This window comes from Nematostella vectensis, chromosome 6 (genome assembly GCF_932526225.1).
Source record: "Nematostella vectensis chromosome 6, jaNemVect1.1, whole genome shotgun sequence".
Taxonomy (NCBI): Eukaryota; Metazoa; Cnidaria; class Anthozoa; order Actiniaria; family Edwardsiidae; genus Nematostella; species Nematostella vectensis.
In genome coordinates this window covers 5,409,509-5,431,566 of record NC_064039.1, presented here as the reverse complement: position 1 = coordinate 5,431,566, position 22,058 = coordinate 5,409,509, and the positions used below count along the sequence as shown (strand labels likewise).

Below are 22,058 nucleotides of genomic sequence, written 5' to 3'. Positions count from 1 at the left end.
AACTTAAAATATTTTGAAATAAATGTTCGTGAACAAGGCGTATGGGGGGGTCCCCACGCACCCACCCGAAAGCATAAATGACTGAAATAAAAAATGGCCCTTGAAATGATGTAAAATGGCGTGTCATCTACCAAAAAAAAAAAAAAAAATTCTTATTCAGTGAGAGGCACATTTGAACGTTTCCACTGGCTCTCCAGCCCTCTCCCGACCGGTATTGAGATATTGCATACTCAAGACTTTGTTATTTGTCAGCGGTATGTCTGCGGGGCCACATGCGCACTCGTTCCCGGTTTTTTTGCGGGAAGACGAAAGCACGAGATGAAGCTGAATCTGAACATTTGGCACAGAATTCACCAGATATAACCAAAATAACATGGATATCCCACAGCTGGCTACAATATTCTCCTCCACATTCGACCCAAACCTACGTTTGGAGGCCGAAAAGCGTCTGGAAGAGGTAAAATTTGGCTTTTTAACAACATGTCTTATCTTATCATTCCGAGCGAGCGGTTTCGAAATTCAACGATTCAAGTAAAAAAAGTTTGAAAAATAAATCGAATAATAACTTGAAAATTCCTGTTTGTGAGACATCGAGGCATAAAACGGCTCTAATGTCATCTGTAACATTTTCGATCAACGCTCTCGATAATCTCTACATTGTAGAGTAGATCGTAGTAAATAAATTGAACAAAATTCCCGTTAGTTAAACTTGCTTTGAATGTTTAAATGAATCGGATCAGGCTGTTTCGACATGTGATCGTTAATCTTTTCAATAGTTGGATTGTCCTAGTTTGTTATTGCTCCGCTATCAATTAAAGCTACGGTACACTTATACGCATTGAATCGAAAAAGTTTATTTAAACCCAAGTAGTTGTACCTAGCATGTGGACCCAAAAATAGAAGTGATGTAATATCAACTGATACCAGGTTAATTTGAATGAATTGTATTTATATCTGGTGCAAATTGTATGATTGAATAGACCTGTTATTTAGACAAAAGTGGTATCTACAGATTTTTAAAGATCTTATGATGCATGAGGAAGCTATTGTTAGCAAGGTTATTGTTATGTCCGGTCAGCCTAGTCCCAGGCGTTCTTATCGGGTTTCCTGTGGTAAGGTTTCCTGGGGATGGTAAGAGTTGTGACGTCACAGGGAATCATCTTCCAGAATGCCTAGTGAAATTCGCCAAATCCAAAATGGCGACCACAGAATAGCCAATATGCTGCATGAAAATCAACTTATTCAAAAGTAGCAAGCAGAGGAATATATGTTCAAAGAGGCTTGTATTTTATGGGTTGGCTTGGCTCATTTTGCCTCGACGATTCGATGAGATGTTTGGAGGAGTTTGTTCCACGCATAACTGCACACATGCTCATGATCTGTCTTCTTATAATTTCTCAGCGTTGCTCAGAACTGACACTCCTGGTAATGACTTATTTTAGCTGTTTCAATGTCAAATTTAGTTTCAAATTTTATACTATAACTTTTTGTTTGTTGGCGATGATAAATTTTTACATAAAAGAAATAAGCAAATAGAAACACTGCAGCTTGTGTTGTTTTGTTTTTAACTGTTATTGTTTTTTGGAATCTTCAGTTCCACCTTGTCCATGTCGTGTTGTCATGTTCTACCTTTTTCCTCAAGAGCTAGTTGATAATCTTATTTGGTTGTTTTTTTTTTAGCAATGAAGTGTCAGTATTTGAAGCCTTTTCAAATGGCAGCCCAGCTTCTTTCAAAGGGAACATCCTTATCCAAAAAGTTTGGATAAGCATTATGAAGGGGACACAAAAAGTCCAAGTTCTTGATCTGGAAGTTTTAACCATTTTGCTTTTGATATAAACCAATGTTTGAGCCTTTGGACTTTGATTGTTTTCAAGTCTGGCACATAGCTAGGGGTGAGGGTAGGGGGCGGATGCTTCTCAATCAACCAACAAAAAGCATTTCTTTGTCAATCCTGGCTTTGCAAGGGTGATCAGTGCATGATGCACTACATGAGGCTAACATTGACTAATCACTGAATTTGTATTTTATTTTTATTGTTGCCACTAAATTTACCCTTAAAAATCACTCCAGTATATCCCAAGTTGCCCTTGTCTAAACGTTGCTAGACTACTATGGATAGCTTAGAGCTTAGTAAATATTAAAATTCTTGGGGAAGTGACATATTTAACTCCAAGATGCCAACTTCCTCCGGATACCAAATGATCCCCAGTGTTAAGGACTGCTACACCAGCTTTACCACTAGCTAAACTTTAGCTTTAACAGATCATGTGATTGTATAAAGGCTTTTATCAGACCATTTTTGTGTCACTCCTATAATCTCTGATAAGGGAGCACCACATGTTCTGAGAGCTGCATGTGCTGGTAATAATGTTTGAAGAAAGAAATAGTTAATGGCCAAAATATTAGACTAGTTTCTGGTAGGGATAAATGGGACACGATGATGACATTTCAATTAGTTTATGTTATGAGAGAGTTGGAAGCTTTACTAAAGAATAATGTTATCAAGCAAGTAAGCAGGCCTGTAGCTAGGTGAAGGTGAGGCATTTGGTCAAACTAACCCACTTTACTGGGAGTTGTGTTCAAATGAAGATAAATTAGTATCACTGTAGGCTAAGGAAAACGGGGATAACTACGTAGTAGAAAAATGGTTGGCTGAAAGGCAAAACTTAATCCCTAAAAAAAATCTGGCTATAATGGCCCATGATTTTCAAAATACATCCCACAAGGCTAATGTTTTTCAACAGCTACTCTTGTAAAACAATGAGCCCCCCCAATAAAAAACATATATATCATGCAAACGTCACTGTAGTGAATGAAATACTGCTCAAGTGGCTTTAGAGACCTAACAAAACATTAGACACATTTGTTTAGTATTCTACATGATTGATGAAAAGTTTTTTTTAACAAACCAAGATATTCAAAGATATGAAACTGAAACTTTATTCAATAGCACATACACTCTTTTTTATAAGAACTTTTTTATAAGAACGTCTTGCCTGAGACTTCACCAAATGTTAAGAACATGCTAAGAACATGCCAAGTCTCAGATAGAAGATTTTTTTCTTTTTTAGTCCTGAAGCGTTCTAAAATGCAGAACCTTATTATTGCTATTAATCATTAGTGTAATTCTCTTCCTAATAATTCTCTAATAATTCATATACACTAAATTTTAAGAACATCGTTTTAACATATTCAGCCTTAAAATGTCCCAAAAATAAGAACGGCCAAGCCTCAAATGAAAATTAGACGTTCTTATAAAAAAAAGAGTGTATAGCACAGATAGCAGGGTTATTCTGATTTATAGCTAAGAGAAAAACTATTGCCATCTAGAATTTAATCACAAAATATTTTTTTGCTGGCTGCATAAAATCAAAACACAATGTATTTCGATTTTTGACTTTTCCACACTTATTAATTATAATAACTTAATGATACATGGAAACGTAACTCGCAGAAGAAATAAAAAGAAATACAAATGAGAACAACTTAGCTGTGAGGAGAGGAAAGTGGCATGGGGAAGATTTTTACAAATGCGGAGTAGATTTCAGCGACGATCAAAACAAGTCTCAAGTCAATTTTCTCCAAAATTAGGAGCTTCGTGCAAGCTTTTACAATGAAAATAGAAGCAAACAAACCTCCAAATGTGTAGAGGGTGCTTCCCTTTCTCTGGAAACAAGCCCTAAGTCGTCAAATGACAAATATCTCAGACGTGAGGCCGACATGTAGGCAAGGTAAAATCGGGGACCGTTTTGAGAAATCAGGGACTGTTTTGGCGAATTTTCCTAGGTTCTGTGGGTGAGCTTGTCTCAGTCCCCAGGCTACCTCATGGTTCATCTCCGATCACAGGAAACCCCGTAAGAATGCCTGGGACTAGGCTGATGTCCGGTCTGTCTGGGTAGAATACAGTACATGGAGATGGACAAATATGCATACAGACATCTTCTAAATCGCAGTTTTTGCTAATTCTCTTACAAATACTGTTGTTTTGCACTCAGGTCAACGCTTGAAACCACATTCTCAATGATACCCTTGTCTCAGCTCCTGTCTCAGCTCCTGTCTCAGATCCTAAAGGATTCCTTTGCTTACCTGCCCTTACACCCCGATTCCTCTACTTCACAGGTTAATTGAATTAGCTGGTGCTTTTGAGCTCTTGTAGCCTAAAGAATGTGGATCCAATGTTTGGTTTACGTTATAGATCATGCCTAAAACCTTGTGCATACTATTTACCAATAACCTAATTGTAAGAAAAATTAACTTGTGAGAAAACCTAGTTTTTTTTGCACCTTAGAGATCTAAAAACACTAAGGTTTTACTTATTTTTTATTTTTTTGCATTTTTTATCTAGCTCAAGTTTGTCCCAGGTTTTGTGACGTTACTTCTTCAGTCGGTTATGTCCAATGAAATTCAACTCCCTATTCGGCAAGCAGGTAAGGCCAACTAAAGTGGTTATGCATCTTATCAAGAGGTCAGTGAGATAAATGAGAATGATAACAGATCGACCATGTGCAGTACGCATACATGCATCTTACCAAGACGTCAGTGAGATAAATGAGAATGATAGCGATTGAACATGTGTAGTATATGCATACATGCATCTTATCAAGACGTCATTGAGATAAATGAGAATGATATCAGAGACCATGTGCAGTATATTATATATATATATGCATCTTATCAAGACGTCAGTGAGAATGATAACAGATTGACCATGTGCAGTATGCATCTTACCAAGACATCAGTAAGATACAGTAAATGAAAATGATAACATGTATGCATCTTACCAAGACATCAGTGAGATAAATGAGAATGATAACAGATTTATTTTACAGTTTAAGGCTGGTTTTCTCAAGCGCAATGCTTTCCAGTTGTTACTGGAGTGCAAGAGCAAGTGGTAGAGAACACATCTGCTTGATTGTGCTTGCTCTTTCTCCCTAGCGAGAGCCAACCTTTAGTTTTTGATTAGCTTTTATTGACTTTTATTGGACAGCTATTGTGTGACAAAGGCTTGTAAATCTTTGATCATGTTTACCTGTCAGAGCATGTTTTTAAGTACTAAGGCTCATGATGATTTGATTTCAGGATGTTTCATGTTGGGTTTATGTACTGTACCTGTCATGATGACCATGTTATTCATAAACAATTATCACTGCCATTTTATTTTGTCATCTACTGTAGCAGTTGTTTTGGCCACAAGACAATATCTACCTTAGGTTATTAATGGTTTACATCGCTGAGGCTTTTAAAAACTTTGATTGCAGCTTGTATCTACCTTAAGAACATGGTGGTCCAATACTGGAAGGAGAGGAATCCGAGTGATTTTCCTGATGGCGATGTGCCATTTGTCATAGCAGAACAAGATAAAGTGGTTATCAGGGAACATATCATAGAGGCTGTTATTAGTGCTCCAGATCTTATCAGGTACTTAGTTATCCCACAATATTATCCACTCTTGCCATCTATAAATCACACCATTGTAAAGTCATTTAATAACCTAGTCACACTATCATCCAGTCATGTAATCATTTAGTCAAACCATAATCCGGTCAGAGTCATGCCATCATCAAGTCACATCATCATCAAGTCATGGTCACACCATCACCAAGTCATGTCATCACCAAGTCATGTCATCATCAAGTCACACCATCATCAAGTCACACCATCATCAAGTCACACCATCATCAAGTCACACCATCATCAAGTTGCACCATCACCAAGTCATGTCATCATCAAGTCATGTCATCATCAAGTCATGCCATCATCAAGTCACACCATCATCAAGTCATGCCATCACCAAGTCATGTCATCATCAAGTCATGCCATCATCAAGTCACATCATCATCAAGTCATGGTCACACCATCATCAAGTCATGCCATCACCAAGTCATGTCATCATCAAGTCATGCCATCATCAAGTCACACCATCATCAAGTCACACCATCATCAAGTCACACCATCATCAAGTCACACCATCATCAAGTCATGGCATCATCAAGTCGCACCATTATCAAGTCACACCATCATCAAGTCACACCATCATCAAGTCATGCCATCATCAAGTCACACCATCATCAAGTCATGCCATCATCAAGTCATGCCATCATCAAGTCATGCCATCATCAAGTCAAAGTGTCAAGTCATGGCATCATCAAGTCACACCATCATGAAGTCATGCCATCATCAAGTCACACCATTATCAAGTCAAACTGTCAAGTCATGCCACCATAAGGTCACACCATCATCAAGTAATGCCATCATCCAGTGACACCCTCATCTAGTCAAGCCATCCATTCACAACATCAAGTCTATTTAGAAAATATTATACTGAGTACTTAGCTCTAAGCATTTTTGTAGACTTTAGCCAAGCTTGAATTCCTGACTACTATATCTCTCAGAGTATTAATACTTTTTTCCTGTTCTTATCCTATTTTGATTGTTTTCCTCCAGAATCCAGTTAACTGTGTGCATTGGCCAAGTGTTACGCCATGACTTCCCTGAGAAATGGCCGGCTGTCATCAATAAAGTCAATATGTATTTGACAAGCTCTAATCAGTCCACTTGGCTTGGGTCATTACTTGTCTTGTACCAAGTTGTGAAAAAATATGAGTATCCTTTTGTCCTGATTCACTATATGAAATGTTATTTAATATACTTCATATTGTTGAGCAAAATAGAGCAAATATGTTAAATACCCCTCCCCCTCCTCTTCAATCATGATTATTTCTTTCAAAGGGATCATTATATTGTAAATAATTGTAAGGGTGGCTGATGAAAACCCTTTAACAAATGTTCAGATTTAAGAAGATTGAGGACCCTTTAACAAATGTTCAGATTTAAGAAGATTGAGGACCGGGTGCCTGTGATCAACATTATGGGAGCAATGCTCCCACTGCTTTATAATCTGTTTGTTGCTATTAAGGATGACGAGTCAGCTCCTTCTGTAGAAATACAAAAACAGATTTTAAAGATTTACTTTGCTCTTATACAGGTATGGGCATGCTGTCAGTCTACTTCAACTTTATTTATGGTACAACATTAAAACATGTGTTGCATATATAAAATTGAATCCTTAGAAAGTGGGAACCAGCTAGCCTCAACAGTGTTTCTTTGTTATTATTGTTATTTTTTGTTTTTATTTCAGTGCAATTTACCTCTCGAAATTATAAATGAGGAGAATTTCCGCCAGTGGATGACTATTTTCCAGTCTGTTGTCGACAGGCCTGTGCCTGCTGTAAGTAAAGTACACTCATTTAGGCAAAGTCAACATGTAATTTGTATAAAAATGCACAGCACAGACACATTTTCTTTCCTAGCATTCCCTTTGCCTTTCACTGGACCGTGTTGTACTGTATTTGCTCTTGTTCTTTAGCATTTCAAAAGCAAGGAGGTTGATTTATTGATTGTTTTTTACCAGTGAATGTTGTGTAATCCTATTATAGGCTGCATTAGAGCCAGATGAAGATGAGCGACCTCGCTTGCCATGGTGGAAAGCTAAGAAGTGGGCCCTGCATGTTTTACAAAGGGTATTTGAAAGGTGGGCCAGCCTTATAGTTGTTGAAACTATACTAAGTAATACAGTATATGGTGGATGGACAGATGGATAGGGTACAGACAGACGGACAGACAGACGAATTATGGATTCATATATGCACAGACAGTAAATAAGATTGTCAGATAGACTATCCCCAGGAATTTTTTCTTTTCCATTTCCATTTATTTATTCATTTCAACTAAATATTGATAATGTATGAGGACTGTCTTCTTTTAGCAATGGCTATTCATGGCAGACAGTCAATTACTAGTTCTGCGTTCTAAATGATTTTCACAGTATTGAGTAACTGAATGTCTACAGGTATGCTACACCTGGTTCGGTCACCAAGGAATATAACCACTTTGCTGACCACTACTGCAAGACGTATAGTGGTATGTTTGAGATCATAATGCCATCACCTGGCAACCAGGCTATACTGACTGGTTACCATATTATTTTTACTTAAAGAGTTTGCCAACCTAACTATTATCTGTAAGCAGAAAGCTCTACTAGATATAGAAATATTTAAAAAACTCCTGTGTTTAGCTCTTCACTGTATAGAAATGCTGTAATTTAAAATCCTTGTTACAGACAATTCCACTAAGAGTGGAATTTTTCATTTTTCCCCACAGCCAGTACGACACAAATTTTGTTGAAGGTTCTTGACCAGTACAGAAGAAAGGTGTATGTTGCACCACGGGTATTGCAGCAAACTATCAACTATTTAAAAAATGGGTAAGCATGGTCAATCAATGGTATCTGAATGGAGAATGGAGAATAAATATTGAATAGTAATAAACGATGGCTCAACCAATACTAATCTAATATTAAGTGCTTGCACTTACTATATTAAAATGGTATGATTTTGAACCCTTTGGTTTTCTTGTGAGCCATCACATTGAAATTTTCTTTTTTTACAGTATATCAAACTCTCTTCACTGGAAAATCATGAGGCCTCATGTTCATGTAAGTTTGGTTTCTTCATTTCTGCCTGGCTTTTTATATGGGATTGAAATTTTTCTTTCATTTTTTCCAATACTCTAACAGTTGATAGAATGGCACCTTGATAAAAGATGAGAATATAAAAAGAGTTCCTTCAAAATAATTTATACAGTTGTCAGAACACAAAAAACTGATTATTGTTTTATGAAGTATTGTATCATGCTTTCCCTGTGTTAAGAGTTATGAAAGGATTTTAAGATAAATATCCAATATTTTTCAGGGCATTATACAAGAAGTAGTCTTTCCTCTTATGTGTTATACTGACGAGGATCAGGAATTGTGGGAGGATGATCCCTATGAATTTATCCGTGTGAAATATGGTAATGTGCAACTGCTATCTAATGTGATTAAACATTATTATCTATGCCAGGAAACAATTGGTGTCTGGTAAACTTGTTTTTCTCCTGCAAAATGAGATCTTTGTTAAAGTTGTGCTCAGAAATGCATGGCTGGAAAATTAAAGAAAGAGGAAAGTCACAATTTTACAACTTGATTCACATTTTATACTCTTTTCAGATTTCTGTGTAAAGAATGAAAATTCTTAGTAATAGAAATGACTTTTATAAGCTCACTATAATTACCAGTCCTATAACAATGATGTCTGGATGTAAGGCAACAGTTTAAAGAAAGTATATTCAATCAGTGTGCACATCTATTTTCAACACAAATCAATTGGTCTTTTTTTTTATTTTGCAAACTGAGACTTCATTATACAGAAGCTATCCGTATAAACAACATGCTGGAAAGTTTAGAAAGTTTAGTGAAGCAATCCTGCCACTAGAAGTAATAAGTACATGCACTGTTTTAGAGTCTTTCTTATTTCTGGATGCATGGTATTTTATCAGATATCTTTGAGGACTTTATATCACCGGTAGTAGCTGCCTCCACCTTCCTTCACACTGCTGTCTCCAAGAGAAAGCAAGTCTTAGATCCCACTATGGTGTTCTGTGTCCAGATTCTAAAGACACCAGCCAACCAGCAAGACAATCGGAAAAAGGATGGTGCCCTACATATCATTGGAACTCTAGCAGATGTGCTGTTAAAGGTGAGGGCATTAATTAAAGAGCCCTTAACAGAGCCGTAGCAGGCCACTTAAGATGGGGGGGGGGGGGGCACAAAACAGAAACAGTACAAAAATAGAAAATATTAGGGGGCACATCCATACCCCTACTGGTCATTTCCTTAATTTTTTTTAAAAATATTGGGGGGGGGGCTTGCCCCTATTGCCCTTCTTAGTTATATAATCTATTTTTTGAAGCTGCATACTTTTCAAATCATTAGTTTAGTACTGTAGATAATAATAATATTGTTTGATCAGACCCAAAAAACACTAAATCAACAAATTATTCCTTAGTTTATATTGTCTATGCCAGGAAACAATTGGTGTCTGATAAACTTGTTCTTCTCCTGCAAAATGAGACCTTTGTTAAAGTTGTGTTTAGAAATGCATGGCTGGAGAATTAAAGAAAGAGGAAAGTCACAATTTTACAACTTGATTCACATTTTATACTCTTTTCAGATTTCTGTGTAAAGAATGAAAATTCTTAGTAAAAGAAATGACTTTTATAAGCTTACTATATATAATTTTGAAAAATGTTGTATCTTCCTCTGTGTTGGATTCCTGTCCAGATGGCAAACAATGAAATGTGACCTCTCACGCGAAAACCGACCTTAGAGTTTTCCGTCATTTGGCCATACTCGCGGCCGCGTCGCGGAACGCTCACCCTTTAACGGAAAGCTCGCGACTTGCTGAAACAAAACTCGCGGGTTTTATCTTACAGCAGGTAATAGCCACAAACGAGTTGATCCCTAGTCGCTACGACTTTTAGGGAACACCCTACGGAGCGTACATAAGTCTAGATAAAGATTGGACGTCTCGTACCGAAGCCGGTGTTATTTCTTACTGATCATACTCGCTTTAATGAAATTGTACAGAAATAAATACGAAATACTTAGTTTAGTAGTTTCGAAAATCAATTTTGTGCAAGTTCAGAAGGGATTAATTATGTTTTTGGGGGATAAAGGCGACAGTTGCGATTCGGCTTTGTCAGGAATGAGAACCAAAGCAAAACCGAAGCCGTTGTCAAACTCTCACTGATCATATACTCTCGCTTCTGCATAGGAATATATACGAAATACTTAGTCTAGTAATTTCGCGGATCTCTTTTGTGTAAGTTACGAAGGGATTTATAATGTATTTGGAGGATAAAGTCGACAGTTTAGATTTTCGCTAAAAAAATCGCGGATCAAACAGACCCCCCAAAAATGATTCCCCGATATGTGAGCTTTCTTTTGCAATAAAGACTGTCGCAGTCGCTCCATTGCTCCATTAGAAAGAGCCGAACGCAAACCAGAGAAGAGACGCTGTTCGATTGTCTTTGTTGAACATGTGTATGTGTTGTGTCGGCGGCAACAAAATCACACCAGTTCATGTTCGCTCAGAAACTCGCGGATCAAACAGACCCCCCAAAAAAAGATTACCCGATTTGTGAGCTTTCTTTTGCAATAAAGATTGTTCCAATTGCTCCATTGCTCCATTAGAAAGAGCTGAACGCAAACCAAAGAAGCGTCGTTGTTCGCGTGTCTTTGTTGAACAACAACAACATGTTTAGATGTCGTCTAGGCAGCGACTAAGTCATGCCAGTTTATGTTCACTCAAATACACCCCACAAAAAGAATGGTTGCAATGGCTTTATTGCTCTAAGGTCGAAACGGCTCTAGGGTAGTTTTTCTCATGAATTGTCACAAATTGTGAATAAAGTAACAAATAAGTCCTCAGTGTGAAACAGACTCTGGTTGAAAACCGAGTGATTATTTAATTACAATATTATAATTTACTGTGACTCTCTTGACTACAGAAAAAGAATTACAAAGATCAGATGGAGACCATGTTAGTCCAGCATGTGTACCCAGAATTCACAAGCACACAAGGATTCATGAGAGCTCGGGTGTGTAAAATATTTATAGAGCAGATATTGCTGCCAGAGGTAACTGCTGTAGCTCAAAAATACAAACACTGTACTGTACCTATGTTAATGTTTCAATGTATTTAACTTCAACTTGTGAACACAAAGCCTCTGGCTTAGAATCCTTACACTTAATGTAAGGTTATGCACATCCCACAAGTTGATACTCTCGTGTAGAATATGAAAAAGTCTTGAGTATTTGTGATTGGAGGTTATGTTACTCTAAACCGTTATTTATCTGAGAAAAAGGTGGGATTCACAGCCAGGGTTTTTTTACACCTCTGAAAACGTGACCTGACCTGAGATGAGCCCCTCTTGTCCTCTAGCTTGAGAAATTAAACCTGTATCACTGAGCTATTAAGTACCTCTCTCTACTTACCACTCTCAGTGACACACTTTGCTTCCCAAGACAGAGGGCCATAGCTTTATCATCCACCAGGTGTGAAAACCTGGCTCTCTAGATTTGGAGGATTAATCTCTTGTCTGCTAGGGTACCAACATAAAGCCAGAGGTCTTATCTCCTCCAACACACACTGCATTTACCTATAAAAAGGGACATAATAAAGGGAATGGTATTCAGACCCATGGTGCCCCCTTTTGTGAATTTGTAGCTTAGTGCTTAACACACTAAAGTAACCTTGATGTATTGATAGTCATAATACTTAGCAATAATCTCAATATTACAATCTAAATTTCCTTGCACACCAATAGTGAAATGTATGAGAAATAATCCGGATTTAACAATTTTTTTTAACATAACCATGCAAGTTTTACATGCATTGCGCTTGCATCCTGATGAAAACCAACCTTTGCAATGCGTTTCTCAAGGCTTGCTGGATGCTGCATGTGTTTGGGGAGATTGATTTCAAGCATGAGGCGAACCTTGCACGTGCTGTGGAAGCTGCTAGACTTTGCCTGACTGAGGACAAGGAGGCGCCTGTCAAAGTGGAGGCTGCCATCGCTCTGCAGTTTCTCATTGAGCACCAAGAACGAGGTGAGTGAGAACCTGTACAAAAGTTGGTGTCAACATCGTATACTATTTACAAGACCTTTGGCCAGGCTTTAAATATTTGTTTTTTTTCACAGCTAAACAATTCATAGAGCCTTATGTTAGGCAAGTTATCATAGGTGAGTCATGACGGAGACATACTTACTTTGTTAGTCTGTTTTGTAATTGCTTTAGGGTTTCAAATAAGAGACCAAGCAAGAGAAACTTACACATCTTTAGCTGTGACCACACCCTTGTTTGGCAATGTGTTACTATTTATTGTCTATGCATAGCTAGCACAATTGCTCTTGAAACTCTTGACTCTTTAGAGCTTTTAAGAGTGATCCAACAGACTGAGAATGATGACCTGACAAGTGTCATGCAAAAGCTGATCAGCACCTATGGTGACCAGGAACAAGTTGCTGGAATTGCTGTGGACATTGCCAAAGAATTGGTACCAGAATACTCCTATATGAACTTCTAATAGTACTGTCCCTCCTGTGGACTAACACCTCTAATATGAGCACAGAGATGGTCCTGAACTAATTCAGCTTTTGACACTCAAAAGATCCATTAATTTTCTGTGTTTTTTTTTTAACTGGCTCAATTAAGACACCTTGCTAATAGAGTCAGTTATACTCTACTGTAATTAAATTTCTTTGTCATCTTCAACTTTTGGAACAAATGAATGTCCCTTTCCCTCTATTGAACAGCAAAAGTTGTAGTGCTCTGCTTCTGTGTTCTCTTGATCTGAATGTGTACTGCAGATGCTTGATGTTAGCATCAACTCCTCTCCTCTCCTGACAGGCAAACACCTTCCTACAACTTGTGGATGGTGAGGGTGATGATGAGAGAGCTGATGAGCGCTCTGTTACTGCTATGGGCATCCTGAACACTGTTGAGACCATGATGCATGTCTTGGAATCATCCAAAGAGGTAAATTTGTGTGCATGGGTCTTATGTATATAGTTTGCAAGTCCATTTGGTTGGGTGGTTGGATATGATACAGTATGTCAAGTTCCTGAGGCAGAGGGTCATATTATTTTATAGCATGAGTTTAGGTGACCATTGGTGGGTCTGTTTCTGGTGGTTGGATGTGTTATTGTCAAGTTTCTGAGGCAGGCAGGTCATGTTTCATAGCATGTGTTTACTGCAGGTGTCCATTTTTGAGTCTATTCATAGTATAATTGAATGTGTTATCGTCAAGGTTCTGAGACAGGCATGTGTGCTGTATATGCATGAGTGTAGGTTTGCACTTTGTAAATGCATTTGTTGTTGTTTGGATGTGTTATGAAGATTTTTTGTTAGCCATCATTTTTTGTGATCCTAGCAAAATACCTTATGTGAGAAAGCAATGTGAAATGGGTTCAAGTGCAGCGCTGTAAAATTTAATTGATTTGTTTATTAATTATTATTTTTATCTTTTTAACACAAGATCATTCACCAACTGGAGCACATTTGTGCCACTCTTGTGGCCACTGTCCTGCAGAAGTCAGCAATTGGTAAGTGGTTCCCATAACTGTTGATTATTCAAGCCTTGTACCCATGAGAGACATAAGAGAGACATTAGCAACATTAGTTTACAGTTTACTGTACTAAGGGCTGTCGTTTTTATACTTGAACAAGACAAGTGTATGTTAGCCTCCTCCTCAGACATCTCTTAATGGTGGAAAACCTGAGTTTATAGAAATAGCTATGCAGTCTTATGGTGGTGAACAGATTCTCGTGCTAAGGGGGGAGCAGACAATACCAAACATTGAAAAAATAGTGACTTCATCACTTATTCCCAGCTCCTCACGCTGCATGTTTATCGCCTTGCCACATGGTTCCTAAAAGGCCTTGCTTTTTTCCTGCTGCATTCTGGGCAAAAGCATTGCCTGCAGGGGAGGCTAGGTGTATATATACTTTGTTGCGTTGCCACAGTAGTTTGTGACTGCTTAATGTACTGTGAGATTCTTTTATCTATGATTCAGTTTTTAAGGTGGAGTTTCTTATTGAGCGTTGTCTTGGTTATAGAATTCTACGAAGATGTGTTCTCGATTGTGTGTACCTGCACATGTTTTGAGATCTCGCCTCAAATGTGGTCCCTTTATACGCCACTTTATGAGGCATTTGAGAGAGATGCTTTTGACTTCTTTACAGGTAAAATGTCTTTCCCTGTACCGAACATACCATATTCAGTTTTTAGCATTTTATATCTAGGCTAGTCTAAACATTTTATTGGTAGTTAAAAAGTTTCTTAGACTATTCTGACCTTAAAGCCCTTAACTTACGTGACCCTTGTTTGCTATGAAACCCTATGCAAATGAGAATCTCATGTAAGAAGCAAACTAAGCATAATTTTAAATCTAGTACCCCAATTTAATTCAAATTATTAAAAAAAACTCTTTTACTTCAATTTCAGAGGAATAAGCTAAAGTTACTATGGAATTCGTAGCCTTCCAATACCCACTGAAGGAACCAAAAAGTGCATATTATTACACAGTATACCTTGCTGTATCTTATTGATTAAATGCTTTTTTTTGCTCATTAGAAATGATGCCATGTCTACATAACTACATCACAGTCGACACACCAGCATTTATATCCATCCCAAAGCACCTGGAGATTATCTACAAAATCTGTAAAAAGGTTGGCACATTTCATTGAGATTCATCAGAAGAGGACAAGTCCTAAAAAAGCCTATCAACAATTACTAATTCACTAAGGTTTTAGAGGCTTTGAAACAAAAGAATTGAGACACTGCCAAAAAAATTCAGGTGTCAGCAAGGTTTGGCTGCATTCCTTTTTCACTTGAACTTTACCATCTTCTATAACCAGGCTCACCTGAGTTGTTGTTTAACCTCTTTTTTCCCCGCTTTAGATGCTGACAGAGGATCCTGGCGAAGACGATCAGGTCAATGCAGCCAAACTATTGGAAGTCACCATCCTGCAGTGCCGTGGACACATGGACCAGGTATGCTAACCAACATCACTTGCCCAAGCATTAACACTCTTCCAAGAATATTATTTTGTTAATATTATCAGAGATACACCTTGATTTTTTTAATTATTTGGGTGTGCACCAATACAGTATAATAACCACTAATAATTTTGAAATTTTTGACTTGCTTGGAAGTAAATAGAGCCTGCAAAGCGATGCATCACGAGTCTTACATTTGGAATTTATAAGCTTTGACCAGAAAGAAGCTTCCATCAAAACATTGTATCCATAAGCTTATCGACAGGAAGCTCTGTAACCTTGACTATGCACTTTATCATCTCAATACACTGAATCGTCAATACAAAGAAGGAATTAAGTTGCTGCCAAGTACAGTGGGATTATAGTGACATAGATTTACTGTACTTTATGCTAGCATAGGTTTATGGTCGGTATCACAAATAAACAATTCTGGTGCATTTCCTTTTCTCTAAAATATCGATTACTTTTTCTTTTCTTATTATGAATCGTTGTTGTACTATATTTGTGTTCCCACCTCCAATCCTTGTGATTGCAGTGGTTGCCGTTTTTTGTGGAGGCAGCGCTTGAAAGGTTGACTCGAGAAGTGAAGGGTAGTGAACTGCGAACAATGTGCCTGCAGGTTGCCATAGCTGCGCTCTACTACAACTCTCCTCTTCTACTGAGCATCCTAGACAAGCTACAGTTCCCTAACTCCCAGGAGGCCGTCACTGCACAGTTCTTCTCGCAGTGGGTCCATGATGCTGACTGCTTCTTAGGGTATGCAGGGGACAGGCTATCAATTTAGAGTTGACAGTTTGACAAGCAAAACCATTAACAGGAAAACATGTTTGGAATGTTTATTGTTAATATTTAGACACTGAAACTTGTTGAGACTTCTTTTTATTTGAATATCTTGCACTCGCTTGCTCTACCCATCTTGTTGTTTTACCTTTAAGTCTGATCATGCCTTTACGTATCAGGCTAACCTTACCTTAATGTCTGATCTTGCCTTCACTTGCCAGACTAACCTTACCTTTAAGTCTGTTCTTGCCTTCACTTGTCAGACTAACCTTATTTTTAAATCTGATCATTCCTTCACTTATCAGGCTAACCTTATCTTTAAGTCTGATCCTGCCTTCACTTATCAGGCTAACCTTATCTTTAAGTCTGATCTTGCCTTCACTTGTCATACTAACCTTACCTTTAAGTCTGATCATGCCTTAACTTATCAGGCTAACCTTATATTTAAGTCTGATCTTTCCTTCACTTATCAGGCTAACCTTATCTTTAAGTCTGATCTTGCCTTCACTTGCCAGTCTAACGTTATCTTTAAGTCTGATCATGCCTTCACTTAGCAGGCTAACCTTACCTTTAACTCAGATCTTGCCTTCACTTATCAGGCTAACCTTATCTTTAAGTCTGATCTTGGCTTCACTTGCCAGGCTAACGTTATCTTTAAGTCTGATCATGCCTTTACTTATCAGGCTAACCTTATCTTTAAGTCTGATCTTGCCTTCACTTGCCAGGCTAACCTTATTTTTAAATCTGATCATGCCTTCATTTATCAGGCTAACCTTATCTTTAAGTCTGCTCATGCCTTCATTTATCAGGCTAACCTTATCTTTAAGTCTGATCATGCCTTGACTTAACAGACTGACTGTCCTTAATGTACAGGCTGACCATGTCATGTTTTTATCTTACCTTAACTTGGCAGGCTCCACGACCGTAAGATGTTCATTCTTGGGTTCTGTGCGCTGTTTGATACGCCCAAGGAAGTGCTACCCCAAGTCATCTCCCAGGTGTCTCCTCGTATTCTCCCCTCCATACTGCTTGTGTTCACTGGTCTCAAACGAGCATATGATGGTGAGCAGTAGGCTTAGTAATAACTATACAGTGGGGTCTGAATAGCTGTGGTTTTACTACCTGTATTAGACTCCAATTAATATAGACTCACAAACGTATTTTATTGATTTTCAGATTAAAATTATTTTTTTTTTAATTGAATATTTTCACTAGTTCGTGTGTTCATCACTATTAAAAATATTTATAAAATGGTACAATTAATCAAAAGAGTTTGTTGTTAAAACCAAGACAATACAGATCACGCGTCTGTGTCGTGTAATAACATAGAGCTTCGATAACTCTGTGTCAGTCCTGAGAAAGTACATTGTCAGAAAAAGAGTTCATTTACAGCGACAGTCGAAAAACACAACCCTTAAAAATTTCGGATGCTGAGATTTCGGTTAGCGCAAACTGCCGAAAACTATAGCCGAATTTTCGGCGAAGATACCTGAAATTTCGGATTAAATCAATAGACAAATTTTCGGCGTAATTCGTCAGTTTTCGGTTGCATTACTTTCTGTCAGTACTGTAACTTCCTTTGCCTTTTTATTGGCTCGGTAGCTCGTGGTGATGACGAAGACGATGAAGAAGTTGAAGATGGCGAGGATAACGAAGGTAAGAGCTTTAAAATATTCTCAAGCACGTACGAATGTCACCTACAAATACCCAATGACCTGCATGTTGTTACGTTTGTAGAAGAGCTTGCCAGCGACGAGGACGAGTTTAACGAAGACGATGTAGAGTACATCGAAAATCTAGCTAAAAAGGTAAAGTAACGAACCAAATTATGTATATTTTTGTTGAAGATCAATCAAAATACTCGAATGGCCGCGTTCTATAACTAGAGTAACTGCCATATTTCAGCGAGATGACGTCATTTTGTACGCGGGATTTCAGCATTGGTTAAAATTATACGGGTGACGATAAATTATGAGAAATCTTAACTTACCGAATTCAATCGAAGATATTTGCAATGGCCTCTCCAAATTAACCAGTGGAAATGAATGTTCTCTCACAATTGGAACTTGGCTAGAATTACATAATGGCAAGTGAGAGGCTTTTCTGCTTATACTCTGTAGAATTGAATAATAAATTGGCGCATAGTGTTTTACTGCCCTTTCAAAAGATCTTCACCCCAACGAAGAACGAAAAGATGTTTTCAACTGAATTAAATCTTCATTATTTTATGCAGCAACTTCCTTCACATAACCTGAGGTTTTGGTTTGTTTGATTTTAATCCTCTCTAGGCAGCAGATCATTTCGATGATGAAGACGATGATGACGATGATGAAGAGACTCCTCTAGAGGAGTACACCACCTCGATAGACGGCGAGAATATGGACGAGTACATTGCGTTCAAAACTACACTACTAGGTAAACTACACTGCTAGGTGAACGACACTACTAGGTGAACTACACTGCTAGGTGAACGACACTACTAGGTAAACTACACTACTAGGTAAACTACACTACTAGGTAAACTACACTGCTAGGTAAACTACACTGCTAGGTAAACTACACTGCTAGGTAAACTACACTGCTAGGTAAACTACACTGCTAGGTAAACTACACTGCTAGGTAAACGACACTGCTAGGTAAACGACACTGCCAGGTAAACGACACTGCCAGGTAAACGACACTGCCAGGTAAACTGCACTGCCAGGTAAACTGCACTGCCAGGTAAACTGCACTGCCAGGTAAACTGCACTGCCAGGTAAACTGCACTGCCAGGTAAACTGCACTGCCAGGTAAACTGCACTGCCAGGTAAACTGCACTGCCAGGTAAACTGCACTGCCAGGTAAACTGCACTGCCAGGTAAACTGCACTGCCAGGTAAACTGCACTGCCAGGTAAACTGCACTGCCAGGTAAACGGCACTGCCAGGTAAACTACACTGCCAGGTAAACGGCACTGCCAGGTAAACGGCACTGCCAGGTAAACGGCACTGCCAGGTAAACGGCACTGCCAGGTAAACGGCACTGCCAGGTAAACGGCACTGCCAGGTAAACGGCACTGCCAGGTAAACGGCACTGCCAGGTAAACGGCACTGCCAGGTAAACGGCACTGCCAGGTAAACGGCACTGCCAGGTAAACGGCACTGCCAGGTAAACGGCACTGCCAGGTAAACGGCACTGCCAGGTAAACGGCACTGCCAGGTAAACGGCACTGCCAGGTAAACGGCACTGCCAGGTAAACGGCACTGCCAGGTAAACGGCACTGCCAGGTAAACGGCACTGCCAGGTAAACGGCACTGCCAGGTAAACGGCACTGCCAGGTAAACGGCACTGCCAGGTAAACGGCACTGCCAGGTAAACGGCACTGCCAGGTAAACGGCACTGCCAGGTAAACGGCACTACCAGGTAAACGGCACTGCTAGGTAAATTAGGTAACTTTAACCAGGATGTTATATTTCTAGCTTTATCGTAATTAGAGCAAATAGAAAAGACAGCTGTAGACAAATTTGACCTGGCAAAGCCTCGCTTTCGCGCTTGAATTACCTAGGGTCCCCACCATCTTGAAAACAGCAGTGCACAGTTTCCAATACTAAAACACCGAAACATCACCTAGTACCATAGTGTTTTCCAAAATCCCGTGCAACAAAATGTAGTTGTTAAAGTGTAACAGTCAAGCAATAACAAAAGAGAACAAAGACATAACGGTGTATTAGTACGAAATAAACTAAATAGTATTCCACGAGTTTGTGAAAACCACTCTATTTCATTTGGTAACATGTCTCAGAGAAGCTTGTTGTGACCTCTCTATCTCATTTCAGCTCTGCAGAGTCGCAACCCTGAATGGTACGCAAGCATGATGAACGGTCTGAACAACGAGCAGAAACAAGAACTGCACGAAGTTTTCACTACCGCTGACCAAAAGGCTGCGGCAGCAGGTACGAGCCACGTGACCACATGTTACGCGCGTGGGTTAGGGATCTAGTGGGGTAGGTTTGGCATTACCAGCTCTTCTTTATCTCAAACGGCCTGATAACTGCACCTCATTGTCATGGACTAATTTGTACCGAGTACTTGGATCTAAATGTTTTCCTTGGCTTGTCTTCTCAGAATCAAAACGAATCGAGGCCGCTGGTGGCTACAACTTCGCAAACGTTTCCGTTCCGACCAGCTTTAACTTTGGAGCCCAGCACCAAAGCTGAGATAGATGCCAGTAGAAAAAGTATATAAGGGACTGCACAGAAAGAACTTGGTGACACTTTTACCAAGTAAAGTGAAGACCCCAGTACAGGCTACTTAACAAATCGTGTATTAGAAGAGCTACGACTGGCTTATTGATGCTTGGAAATGAGTTTGGAAAACATTAAAGTGCAAGAACTGAAGAAGAAAAGGAAAGAAAATGGCTGTCTCGTTAGAGATATCCCAAGACGAATTCTTTGAGCAGATTACCGTCCTGCTGCGACCCTTGAGAAGTAGAATTATGTGTATTAGGTACGAATCAAAAATCCAGAAGAGAGAGAGAGAGAGTATGGAATTGGGCTTTAGTGATTTCACACTGTCAAAGATTTATTTTACTTTTAAAAAATTTGACCGGTGTAAATTCAGTAGGTCTTGGTGTCAGCGTAGATCCCCTGTTTGGCGCACATCCGTAAAACAGGCTGCGCGCGCATTTATCATGGAAATGAGGCTTAGATTCGTGCGCAGCTGGCATATTTAACTTTCTGCTAGCACAAAGGTACGTGGATGCATGTTTCGTGCTCTTTGTTGTTTGGCTCAGGGAACTTCATTATAACCCCACATAAGCGGACTTCACATTTTCCGCGTTATTACGGGCGTGCGCCAACCTATTGTCTAGAGGACAAGTGGCCGTGATGTCCCTCTATATCACCATCCAAGAAAGAGGAGACGGCGAAGTTAGCGTTGACGTAAGATGCTTAACATGCCTGTAAAAAAACGCGAAGACAGGCGCAGAAGGAAAAAGAAAGGTTTTTTTTTATCCTTTTGATAACTTCTCTACGTCCGCGTAAATTTCGTCTCTGCCACTTTTCTGTTTCCGTCTCGACTGAAAATCGACTTTATATATTATTTTATCCATCGAATCCAATGTTTGGTGATTAAATTAGAGAAATGCAATGCCGCCATATTGCGTTCTGCCTTCTATTATCTCACCCTTATGATAAGGTGAATACAAATTCGAATCCCCAATTTGCAGTTTGATATGCTGTAGTTTGTAAAGTTCGGTCAATAAAAATTTTGCTCTTCCCCCCTCAAATCCAAGCCCAAAAGTCGTTACCCCCCCCTAGCCCGGACGCCCAAAAATCCCCCCCCCCCCCCCCCCCCCCCCACACACACACACACACACCTCCACATTTTTATATTCGATAATTATATCTCTTCCACAGAGAATTGATGACGTCATTGTGACGTCGTAATCGAATCGGCCAAAATAGGGCGTAACGATTCTTTGCATGCTGGTTATCATTGTCTGTAAGTTTGATGGTCATAGCCTAAGCGGTTCATGTAATACGGAGGGGGGGCCCTTTTAGCCCCCAGGCTGTAATTGTGATTTTTAACTGTTTGGGTGGAGGCCCAGACTATAATTCCCGATAATTGTATGGAATTGAAAGAGAACTCTATCTGCAGTTAAGGCCCAGGCTATAATTGTGATTCTACTATTTGTCTGTGGTCGAGCCCCAGGCTGTAATTGTGTAACCCCTTATAACTTTGCTATAAAATTGCCACGACTCTGATTTTTTACTGACAGGATTTGGTAATCGTTACGGTACGTCAAGTTTTCTCTTAATTCTTTCCTTTTTTCCTTCCCATACTAGATGTCAA

At 39.1% G+C, this 22,058-nt stretch overlaps 1 protein-coding gene and 1 long non-coding RNA gene across 3 annotated transcripts; both read left to right on the top strand.

Moving 5' to 3' along the window:
- The first annotated feature begins 264 nt into the window (after positions 1 to 264).
- LOC5521532 (importin-7) lies at positions 265 to 21,357 on the top strand. Of its 2 annotated transcripts, XM_032366615.2 has the most exons (28): positions 265 to 457; positions 4,347 to 4,428; positions 5,260 to 5,419; positions 6,446 to 6,604; positions 6,830 to 6,986; positions 7,140 to 7,229; positions 7,438 to 7,532; positions 7,851 to 7,921; positions 8,162 to 8,264; positions 8,450 to 8,495; positions 8,752 to 8,851; positions 9,377 to 9,576; positions 11,390 to 11,479; positions 12,326 to 12,491; positions 12,584 to 12,625; positions 12,815 to 12,939; positions 13,293 to 13,421; positions 13,921 to 13,987; positions 14,502 to 14,627; positions 15,019 to 15,116; positions 15,349 to 15,441; positions 15,983 to 16,203; positions 17,141 to 17,289; positions 17,830 to 17,883; positions 17,965 to 18,035; positions 18,516 to 18,642; positions 20,042 to 20,158; positions 20,331 to 21,357. In XM_032366615.2, the coding sequence occupies exons 1-28, from the start codon at positions 374 to 376 to the stop codon at positions 20,420 to 20,422; spliced, it is 3,114 nt and encodes a 1,037-aa protein (XP_032222506.1). In that variant the 5' UTR covers positions 265 to 373; the 3' UTR covers positions 20,423 to 21,357. The 2 variants fall into 2 exon arrangements, with proteins under 2 accessions (XP_032222506.1, XP_048584587.1); XM_048728630.1 differs by lacking the exons at positions 265 to 457; positions 4,347 to 4,428; positions 5,260 to 5,419 and having other exon boundaries at positions 6,463 to 6,604; positions 6,793 to 6,986.
- Positions 464 to 1,855, top strand: LOC125567867. Its single transcript, XR_007311847.1, has 2 exons — positions 464 to 1,425; positions 1,681 to 1,855. It is a non-coding gene; the product is annotated as an uncharacterized LOC125567867 (long non-coding RNA).
- Positions 21,358 to 22,058: the final 701 nt, after the last annotated feature.

Coding starts and splice junctions, on each gene's coding strand:
- LOC5521532 (XM_032366615.2), top strand. CDS start 374: ATGGATATCCCACAGCTGGCTACAATATTCTCCTCCACATTCGACCCA. Junction 11,480..12,325: donor AAGGATTCATGAGAGCTCGG/GTGTGTAAAATA, acceptor GCGTTTCTCAAG/GCTTGCTGGATGCTGCATGT. Junction 17,884..17,964: donor AGATGGCGAGGATAACGAAG/GTAAGAGCTTTA, acceptor TTACGTTTGTAG/AAGAGCTTGCCAGCGACGAG.